Genomic DNA, 12,014 nt, shown 5'->3' with positions numbered 1-12,014 from the left:
AGATGTGTATAAGAGACAGTATATATACTGTGTACTGTACTTTATGTAATTATATGAGGAGAAATTAATTCTTATTGTAATTAATTCTGAATTGTTATATTACCAATGAACAGATTACTTTATAAAATGGAAATATAATTTTTTACATCATACAGTTATAAATAATAACACATTATTTAAAAGTGGATGAACATTTTTTAAATTTCTATAAACACACAAATACCTTTATTTAAATAGTCTTTGGTATTATTCATGTATAATATTTTATTTCATGATAAAAAATGACAAAAGAATTATTTTTCCATTTATATAAATAACCACTACAAACAGCACCTCACACCATACTAAAAGCAGCAAAGAAATGAAATTCTCATAAATAAATGGAACAAAAAATGGACTGAAGCGACAGACAAGATGGAGAGGCACAGCGATACAACAACAAAAAAAAAAAAAACATGAAGAAAAAACCAAAACCAAATAGAAAAACCAAAACTCAAAAGAAAGAAAAGATAACACTCACTCTTTTCTTCATCAACTCAAGATTTGATGAACCATTTTTTACCTCTGAAGATTTCATTGGACCTAATTCTCTCCGCCTCAATGGCTTCGCATCCTTAAATATATCTACACCAAACCCAATGGCACCTGGTAATTTCACAGGCTTTGTTTGTACATTTGTTTGAGAAGTAGGTGTATCTGAAACACAAATAAAGTTCATTTTTTATATATTTTGTTTTAATGTCTGTCATTCGCAGACATCTCATCTCTGCAAATAATGAAGTTGGAAGAGGTAGAGATGATGCCTCTGCAAACTATCAGAGGGGTGAAAAGATGGGAAAGAATGAGAAACGAAGTAAAAAGGCAAGAAGTAAAAGTTGTGAATTTGAGAAAAGATAAGAGAATGCAGATAAGGTGGTAAAGTGGTAAGGACACATAGAAGAGAAAAGAAGTGGAGGATTTAGTAAAGATGGGCAGCGGAGCACAAGGATGACCTAGAAACCGATGGGTAGATTTGTCTGAGATGAAAGTAGAGTGACTGATTTGAGTAGGGTTAGTGACAGGGTAGATTAGAAAGTGGTAGAGACGATTTGACCAGCCCTTGTGGGGACAGATGAAATGTACTGATGAAATTGCATTTTCAGCACACTAAAATAAAAAAAAATAGAATACTGTATGATTGCCAAAAAGTTAAAAAATAAAATCATAAATATAGCTAATATTCGAGATTTTATGAAACTCAAAAAAGGAATTAAAATAATAATACACAATTTAGATTTACTACTTTTCAATATTTGCCATTAAATACAGAAAAAGCAATTTAATTATTATATAATCAATCTTTAAATTAAGATTCATTAGTATTGATGATTTTGGGTCGGAGCAACTGAGAGCAGCTTGCTCAGTCAGCAAACTGGTGTTAGCCACAGTGTGTTAGCTAGCCACAGTGTGTCAGCTGAACCATATCTCTAGGTCCCCGGTTCAAATCACATCGCTGCTTTCTTTGTGTTTCAGCTGAAGGGCTGATATGCAAGTTTCAAAAGAGTACCGTCTTTTGGATGAGAGGTTCAAGCCGTTGGCCCCTGTGCAAAATATTCCATGTCTTCGGAAAAGAGTACGGCATTGTCTCCCAAGGTACTGCCTAATTCACCACCAGAAGGACCCCACTAGAAATAATAAAGTCTCAGGACTTTCATGGGTTATCCTTGGTGTGAATCACACCCAAGAAATCCAATCCAATCCAATGCTAATGATTCTTGGTGATCTTTTGCTGTAAGGTGATAACTGCTTCTGGCCAGCTTCGAGTTTTTGGTAATTTACTTATTATTTGTACATTCATGATAACATAATCTACTATATAATATGTGCTTTTCCTAAAGAAATAAATATGATTACCTTGCTCTACCCTCAGTCTAAAAGCACAGATCATGAATATATACAGTATAAGAAAAATTGACAATTGTGCATAAAAAAAAAATCAATATAGATACATGGTAAAAGAACCCTGCCAGTTAATGATCTTTATATATATGCGCATAAATTAGGACTCTACAATATTTTATGGATTGAATATGCCTATGAGTATGTAACACAGATCACATGGTAAATGAAACAAAACTTAACATAAACAATATAAAATACTACCGCAAATAAAACCATAAAATATTTTTGGTACTACAGGAATTTAATTAATAGTGACAATAAATGAACATGATGTATAGCTGCAAGCTCTATAATCACTTCACCAATATCGAAAGTCTAATTAAATTGAAAGGTCAAATTGAGGCTAAAATAACACAAAGGGAAAATCAGAAAGTAATATGACAACATTATTTGAAATTTTACTATGAATATCTGAAAATTAAAATAATTTGTCAAAAATTAAACATAGATAAGTAAAGAAAGAAAAAAAAAAAAAACCCCAATAAAAACACTGTATATAGACTTCATTTTCTGCTGTTTTTGGATTTGTCGCAGACAAAAATGTCCACATTCCAGGTAGAGCTACAGTCTCTATAGCTACACTTAATATGGTCTGTAGCCGAAGTAGAGAAAAAATAATATTTAAAAGAATGAGCTAGTAATCACAAACAAAAAGAAGTAGAAAATGATTATATTTCTAAATGATTGATTGACAATTACGGGAAAAATGAAATGAGTAAGATGAAAAATAGAAGAATTTAAATAAAAATATTTCGTAATCCATAAAAGGAAAGAATTAGACAAAGAAGCAATAAGCAGAAGGGGTGAGGTAGGAATAATCTATGAAATGTATGCAAAAATTAAGACTTGCATTTCTTCAAGAAAAATCTATTTTTAAATCTATCTTACTGTACTACAAACCTTACATCTATCATTTCCAAAATCCTATTAGAAGAATCACAGAATTGCACTGAAATAAATCCCAGATACTCTATTGATTTTTAAAAATAGGTAGCAAATCGATCACTATACCATATTCACATGAATCAAACTCGTCAGATTCTCCGAGGTCTCCCATTTCATCGTAGTAATAGATCGAGTCCTTAATACCAGGCCTGGATGGAAGATTTAGACACGATCCTGGAGAGTACGCTGCAGCAAACCTTCGCATTGCTCCAATGCTATATGTCAATTCCATGTCACGCAACAAAAAAGCCAGTTAAATCCTAACTACGCTATATTATTTTATTCCTTAAAAATCTTCGGATATTGAATTAATATTTTCAATTTATCTGTCGAGTAACTGTTGCAGACTTCGGTTTAGGTACATCCAGTATAGCAGCGTTGGAGAATGTTATCGTTCGCAGCAGGCAACATTCAAAGGTGGATTTAATGGCAACACAATGCGTAAGCAATATCTGGTGGCGTTGATTAGTATGAAAAATAAAGAAGAGGATCTCGATACGAAAGTGAGCGCAGTCTTGCTGGGCAGGAAACGCAATACTGTTTTGTTTGACGTGTGTTTAAACCACGAGTAAGAATTTGGCCTGATTTGATAGCATTTCCTTTATGAGATCCCAGTGAATTGAAAACAAGAGTTTTTAGCCTAATTAGGTAAGACTGCCCGTAAAAGGCAGCTCCTGTTAAGGATAGATAGCCATACAATCTAATATACTGCCTTAGTTGCGTGAGTCATATTCATTGAATCAACTGATTGTGAAAAGTGATTTTTTTTTTTTCGCACAAAAATTTAATTGAAATACAAATTTATATTAAAAAATGAACCTCTTCTTAATAAAAACTTTGGTTTAAAAAAAAAGATTAAAAATAAATATAGTAATAACAATAATAACTAATCACATTATTGATAATAAAAAAAAAATCATACAATAGCAATATAGTATTAACAATAAAATAATAATATCAATATTGATAATATTTAAAATATTAGAGCAATAAATATATTCATACAAATTATAATACTTTTAAAATTTAATATAATCATTCTTACTAGATACGGAAGAACTGGCTGTGGGTGTATCACTTCTGCTGGCAGCTACTGTTGAAAAAAAAAAAGGTAAGAGAATGAAAGAAAACAGAATTTTCTTTAAGTAATTTATCTATTAACATAGGTCTACAGGTGATATTAACGACAATGATAAATGTGATGATGATGATAATGAAGATGATAATGATGATGGGGATGGTAATAATGATGATAATAATGATGATGTTGTGGTGATGACACTGATTATAATTATAATGTTGATTCTGATGACGACTTTAAAAACAAGGTTAAAAATGAAGATTTTGCAGAAGTTTATGATGTAGACGATGTTGATAATGATAAAATTTATGATGTTGATGACAACAATAAAGATTGTTTTAATGGACCCGCGCATATTCCTGGCGCTGTTCTGATTGGCCAGTTGTTAAGTTTGATTGACACTCCGGAAGGGTCCATTACAATAAGGAGCTTTCGATTTGCGCGACGACACCGCGCTAGAACGGAATTACTCATGGGTGACCGTCCTACCGGGCGTCCTACGTTCTCTGCATACGTAGATTTGGCTAAATTGCATCCTAGAATACACACGACGAGAACTTAACGTTCTCGCGTGCGCAAATTACTTTTAGTGACGTCATTACGTTCTATGTCCTACCGTCGTCGTGCAATCAAAAGCTCCCTATTTATGTGTCAACCGATCTTACTTGCTATTGGTTGAGTTGCTACGCTGGTATCGTTTTTACTGGCTGTTTCCTGAGGTTCATCGTCCTCCTCTTTAATGATTGACACAAAGTTAGATGGGAACATCCCACGTCTACCGTTCAAACTCCCTTCGCACCATCCATCCTCCACCTCTACTACATCCAGGATCACATCGTTTGGTAACAGCTTCAACTCGTCTTCATTCATAGGAACATAGCTATATGTCACCCTAGCCCTGTTCTCTCTTGATGGTTTATTCTCTAAAAAATAAAAAGAAAGCAAAATTGATAATATTTGTTAGCTCTTTCAAATTTTATATCTGCAAACTTGCTATTGTAACAATGTTAAGTAAGAGATTTCTCTCACTAAAATTAAAATAAATCTGTATTATCATCAACAAAAATTGCGCAAATCTTCCCACCCGAATCACAAGAATTTGGGGACGTATGGCGTATACAGTACTATGACACATCAGGTTGGGCAAAACATCGTTCCCAAGTTCAAGCTGCTTAAAAAAATTGGGTATAAATGAAGCAAGATAAAAACTTGTGTACACATTTATCCTACTGGTGCTAAGACAATAAGACTGCTTGTAAATATTAAAATCAACAGAAGTGTAGGCTTATAATTATTGAATTTCATGAGAGCAAGAATAATGCAATACATATATCTAATCCAAGCATACTGGGTTCTAACTCGCAACTACTTTGATTTTTTTTTTTTGTGACAACCCATCCCATCTCCAATACTTGGAACAAGATAAAGAATTAGGGGAAAGAAAATATTAAATACAACCAATAAAGAACTGGTCATTTAAAAAAAAAAAACCGAGTGACTGACATATTAAAAGGGAAATACAATAGCTAACTTGCGATACAGTGTGACACCCAGAATCAAGAACAGTGAATTTAATCATTTGACATTTATACAATCAATTATAACACTCATTATTTTATGATTTGTCAAATTATTACTACCACAGCAAGAGAATTGGCTGACAGCCAGATGTAACAAATTGCATCTAATTCATGGTTATTTTCGCAAGCGATTATAATAAATAATAATAATAAAAACTTTATTTAACTACGGAAACACTTGTTCACCACAATGGTATTTTTCAACAAGGCTGTAAAGGCATTGTACAACTCAACAAAACAGAAATTAAAACAAAAAGGTAAAAATAGACTTATTTAAAAAAAAAGAAAATCACATTAGGGCCTACTGAAAGAAACTTAACTACATTAACTAAACTGAAATATCGTAAATAAACTTACATCTTTAACTAATTCTAATATACTGATGAATTTTTGCCTTTTATAGTTTCTTGCTGTGTTTATTTTTGAAAATTAACAGATGCAAAAATATCATTGTTATATTTGTTACATAAAACTTATTTGGCTAGTAGTAGTAAACTCAAAGGTGTTTAACATTCTTTATTTAATATAAACATCAAATCATTGGTTAAAGAAGCTTTAAGGACATGGACTAGGTCACATTCAGAGTAGGAAAGTCAGAAGTATACACAATTTTCAAAATCCGTCAAAAGTTACACCAGAAAAAAGCTTAATGACCATTTTCATTCTTGCTACAGGTTGCTATGGAAATCCATTCACTGCCCCATGTGATGTGTTCTCTAGTTGCATGTCGCTGCTACATGTGAGAAAAATTCTTTTACGCTGGATTGTAATGACAGATACTGGGAACAGATTTATATACCCTGAAGGTCATATTTGTGATGATTTGTTGAAAAAGACTAGTCATATAATGATTTGCATATCACATAAAAAAAAACCCAATAAAACACAGTACAGCTTGTACCAGCACCTTACATCACCTACACACATACAATACAATGGCAATAATACAAGTGATTTGATTGGATAAACGTAAACTGGGAGCAGCGCCATACGATAGAGAAAGAAAAACAAATATTTCCACTGTATAGCTATTCCATCACAATAGCAATATCCAAGTAATTTTTTAAGAAATTAATTATGGCTCTGTCTACACTATCAAAATTTATGTAAAAAATTAATGTAATATGCCTATATATGGCATCACCATGCCCACATATGGTCACATCACAGTACATTTCACAGTGTGGACATAAAATTCAATTTAACTGAAAGCATGTTGCACAGGTCAAGATGTTGGACTTACCAATCAAGAGGACAAGAGTTTTCAAAGTCTGAGCTATTTACTGCTTGCTTATATATCTGGGCAAGGATACTTCTGCACTTCTCTCTACCCAAGAAGCATGGTAATGTTGGTACTTAGTCTGGTACAAGAGGTATGTGTGAAAATATTTCCCTAGAGAGTGGACAGGACACGTTATGCAAAGGGGTTTATAGAATCACAATGACGAGGAATCTGAAGCGCATCAAAATATCCGTAAAGTGCTTATTTCCCCACCATCCTCACCAGCTAATTTTCTTTCCCTGTCTAATCACATCAAGGGTTTTGCCTTTAGTACGCTTTAATAAGATACTGAAAGCTGGACACGGTTCTTGTAAGCTTTTATGATGCCGGTTGTAACATACATGCTAGAGTCAAGTGACAATTGCAGCACCCTACTTTTTAGCCCTAAAATTTTGTCTTGCAACCTCACTTCCTCCCCCACATCATCCTCTCTCCCCCCCCCCCATTTCATATTATTATTATTATTATTTCAGATGCTGGGGCCGCCACTGCAAATTTATAAATCAATGTACTGTATTACAAATAGAAATATAACATTCAACAATAATAATAAACTTAATAATTAGTAACAATAATAATATAGCAATAATTTATATTACTAATTCAATATTATATAATAATAATAATAATAATAATAATAATAATAATAATAATAATAATAATAATAATAACAATAATAATAATAATAATAATAATAGTGTAGTTTTATATAGCGCACATATCCATTTAATGTTAGATGCTCAGGGCGCTTGATATGTGGACTAGGAACTCGATCAATGACTTTCTTCTATACTTGTACTTGTATACAAGCTATATCATTACAAATAAAAAAATATAAAACTTAATAATAGTAACAGTAATAATATCCATATTATTGTATGTTTTTTCTTTTTCTGTTGCTTATGGTGAAATAAATGTCACATTGATTGATTGATTGATTAATACTAAATAATAGCAATAAATTTAATTACTATAATAAACAATAATATTAAATTATTATTAATATTTTATTTATTTAAAATTACTAAAAGACTAAAATTATTAATATCGCTGGTTTAAAGGAAGAGTCCCCCATATCTCTCCGCTCATTTTTATCAATATTGTGCAAGTGTGGAGTTGCTAAACAAAATGATTTGTCTAAGGACTAGACTGAGCATGTGCAAAGCAGTTGTGTTATTTGACATCCGATTTACAAGAATTGTTCAATTATATTCATTTCCCGTTCATTCCTCCGTTCACTGCCCACATTTAAAGCTAACTGCTTCAAAAAATGTCAGAAACTGAGAAACTGATCTATCCACACAAACCTGTACATGTATGTTAACTGAATTCAAGGTACTGTAAACTGTGTTAACAACACATAATGACATACATAAACATTTGATTCTAATTGTTTTACAACATTAATAACAACAACCACAACAATTATTATTATTATAGGCACTTTTAAAAAAATGCATGGGAGAATGAAAAAAATGTCAACAACCAAGGTATTCATTATAAACACACAAACTATAGAAGACTTGATTCTAGTTTGCTAATACAAATGATTTATACATTCAAATATTAGGAGTTCCAGTGCCATGCATGTCATGGAAGTTTCTCAGAGATTGAAAGAGTCCCCTCCCTGGCACTCCCCCAAGCGGGCATAAATCTACTGAAAAAAATTTATTGACCAATCAATTTGTGTCTGTTATAGAAAAAATTTGTTCAAGAGGTTAGACTGAAAACCAAGAAAATGCAACATAAATGGAATATTTAAAACATTAAAAATAATATATAAATATAATATAGTAATTAGTATATAATATATTGTTAGTGTACAGAAAGTGAGAAAAAATGAAATGTGAAACAGTTTGACAACCATGGCATTTAAACATGCATTTTAAAAGCACATCATTAGCACCATGATGATGATATAAAATGACATTAATTGATATTAAAAAGTTGACCTAATAATACCACAAGCCTATCCAGCTGTCTAATGCTTCACTACGTAGTACATGGAAACACGGACACCAAAGTACTTGAAATAGATGATACAGGGATATTTGCTGGGAAGTACCTAAGTTGGGAATAGGAAAACTACATAGATTGTTACTTTGGATAAGAGATGAGATTGGGATTACATATGCCACATGGAAGCAATATGGTCTTGAGAACAAAGATGCTATATGAAAGCACATGAAACAGGCAATAATATGTGTACTGTATGCTACATGTACTATACTTCTAATAGGATATAGTGATATAGATGATATCATTGGAATAGAGATGCTACACAGAAACATAGGATTTTAGATTGTAATATTAAGGAAACAGGAATTCTATATGAGTAGGAATCTGATATTCTAACATGGGAATAAGGACAGTGCCTGGGAACGGAAATCTGATGTACTACTGGAAATATGGGAATACGAATATAGCTAGCTACTTGGGAATATCAATGCTACATGGAAAAGGAGTGCTAAAGTGTGAAACATGTTGGAACACTTCCTAGAAATTGAATTAGTAACTTGGAACAGGGTAGTTACTGATATTAATAAGAAAATTATATGAATGATAAATGGGAATAAGAGCAGTGACATATCTAAGAGTCCTAAAATAAGGAAGAGGGGGGGAGTGGGCGGAGAAGGGACTGATAGGGTAAAAGGTGAAGTGAAGGTACTGGACAGTGGATCATTAAGTGAGGGGGACCTAGCTCGCAAAATAAGATAATGGGGTTATTTTTATCTACTTGTGCATGATTTTTGTTTTTTAATGGGGAACGACTGAGAGAGGGCACATTTCTTATCGGGGGAGGGGGGTAGCAGGGTGTGTATATGCCCTAGATATGCCACTGGACAAGACATACCAAAAGTGAAACCTAGGTTTAATAACCATACATCGTCTTCAAACAAAAAATACTTCCATACCAATGAAAAACAAAACTGTTTTACAGATTGAAGAAATAAATTCATGCAAAATGGAGTATTAGAAAATATAAACAATGAGGTTATTCATGGCAAGACACAGTGCGAAACACTGCATGACATAAAATAAAGGTACTCACTTAATCGACCTCTTCCTTATGAAAAAAATGAAAAGAATATAGTAAAACTACTTCAGATAAAACAAAACTTTGTCGCTTAATTATGTTATAATCAAATAACAAATATTAGATATAAGTATGTACTGTATACAGGTCTCTCTCTAATTAAATACCGCATCCAATTAAAGACCACTTTTCGGCGGTCCAATATTCACAAATTTCTTTTATCTTTATTATTCTAATTAGAGACCAAACTTGCTAAATTTTATTTTATTTATTTATTTAGGCACACAATACATGTGCCAAGGATTGTCAACAGCGAATATATCACTGTCCTACTTGTAGGTGACAATTCCTTACACAAGACAAACATACACACACGATGCTTTACACAAGCTAAATCTCCATATGAGATTTAGGGAGTGGAGTTGTTTTGGTCGTGAGAAAAAATCCAGCAACTGGCAGGAATTGAACCCAGGACTCTGGGATTGGAAGGCAAGCATCTTAACCACCAAGCTATTCAACTCCACTCCAAAGACCATGGAAATCCTCCAAAGACTCCAAAGACCATGAAAATCCTGGTCCCAAGAGTGGTCTTTAAATAGAGGAAAACCTGTATATATTGGCTGTTCGTTATATCCATCCCAAAATATACTGTATCAATTGTTTACTTTATATAAAAGTTAATGACCTTTTTTACTCTGCTATCCTGCACTGCAGAAGAGTACTGCTGTGTGCTCGAGGATGTCAATTAAGGTCAATCTTTAGCTTCTGACGTACATTACAATATTTAAAATTTTCCAAGAATACCAGCATGATTCATCTAGGACTCAGCTCCACTCAAATGCATTAAGTTTAAGTTAATATTATACCCTTGTAATTGATAAATTTTATTTATTTATTTCTTCTGAAGAATATCAATTAGACCCATTCAAATATTTATAGACCTAATAAAATCACATTTATATTATCATTGTTAGGATTAAGGCACCTAGTACAGGTATAAACTGGATCTCGAGCTTTTATTATATATTATACATATTTTTGGCTATGTTGCACCCTATGTCTCAATTAAGCCTGCTAACATACAGTACTCAGTTGTAAATCAAGAGAAACAAGCATGGGTATGCATTCTCATGAGTTCTGGTTGGCAAACTATCCCTGTAAAAGTGATACAGCATTTTAGTAGTACTGTACTATTCTTGTTGCTTTTTTAAAACACTTTTAAGGGAAATAAAAAAATGACCAAAAAATCAAATATCTCTGTCCAACTAATTTCATCCAATGCTCAGGCTCAAAAATAAATTTATCAGATACATACCTACTATAAATGTATACATATTAAGAAGCAGCACTGAAGGTCCTAAAATCCAAAAGCTGTTTTATTTTATGATGATAATGATGATTCTTCTAGCATAAAGAACATGTCACTAAACTTGATTTCTTTTGGAGGAGTTGAGCACAAAAAAGTGCCAAGTTATTTTGGCTCACTGTTGTAATCATTTACTAATTAGCCGACTTTTCTGATTGCATTTTAACCTTGGAATTAAATTAAAACATCCGAAGAAAGAGGGATCTGCTAGGTTATTTATAACCATGATTATTTGTAATTCATATTAATTCACTATTATCAGTCCCTGAAAAAAATTTCTTTATTCTTTAGCTGAAGCAAAGTTTATTTTATGTCACAAAATAACATACTGTATACTGGAAAAAATTATTGACTTCAAGTTGGGGCTAAAGCATGGAGACTGCACAATAAGAATGGTTGAGAATGGGTTATTTATAGTGGATCATAGTCATAGATTATGACACCAGAACACAAAAATAACATTGATATTGAATGATATGCTTTAACCTGCCATATGTAAATACTCTAGACATACTTAGCTATATAAAGGCATTACTTACACTTATGCTATGATGAATAAACATAACAGAAAAATCCCAAAATACATACAATCAATCTGGTTCTTGGAACACATAATGCATTGTGTAGTGTCACTGAATAAATTATACACGGTAATATGCATTAAATACTCTCCAAACTACTAGTCTAGACTGTTGCTATTACATGCACACAATAATGCTTTACTTTCCAAAGTGCTGTTTTTTTATTTGAATTTTATTTTTCTTTTCCAATACACATTTAAT

The 12,014-nt window shown here is 32.3% G+C and overlaps 1 protein-coding gene across 10 annotated transcripts in view; it reads right to left on the bottom strand.

Moving 5' to 3' along the window:
• The window catches only part of LOC117116851 (SH3 domain-containing kinase-binding protein 1-like), a 52,821-nt gene that overhangs the window by 15,529 nt on the left and 25,278 nt on the right, over nucleotides 1–12,014 (bottom strand). For 7 of the 10 annotated variants that reach the window (XM_033260945.1, XM_033260950.1, XM_033260954.1 and 4 more), the window contains 4 exons: nucleotides 9,882–9,896; nucleotides 4,633–4,890; nucleotides 3,932–3,979; nucleotides 521–696 (listed from right to left, as the gene is read on the bottom strand). In XM_033260945.1, coding sequence (XP_033116836.1) covers nucleotides 521–696; nucleotides 3,932–3,979; nucleotides 4,633–4,890; nucleotides 9,882–9,896 — 497 coding nt within the window. The remainder of the gene's footprint in view (nucleotides 1–520; nucleotides 697–3,931; nucleotides 3,980–4,632; nucleotides 4,891–9,881; nucleotides 9,897–12,014) is intronic. The other 3 variants (XM_033260948.1, XM_033260946.1, XM_033260947.1) reach the window with 3 other exon arrangements.

Source organism: Anneissia japonica, unplaced genomic scaffold (genome assembly GCF_011630105.1).
Source record: "Anneissia japonica isolate Jap-2015-1 unplaced genomic scaffold, ASM1163010v1 scaffold1302_len1884557_cov193, whole genome shotgun sequence".
Lineage (NCBI taxonomy): Eukaryota > Metazoa > Echinodermata > Crinoidea > Comatulida > Comatulidae > Anneissia > Anneissia japonica.
This window is presented reverse-complemented; position numbering and strand designations above follow the sequence as displayed.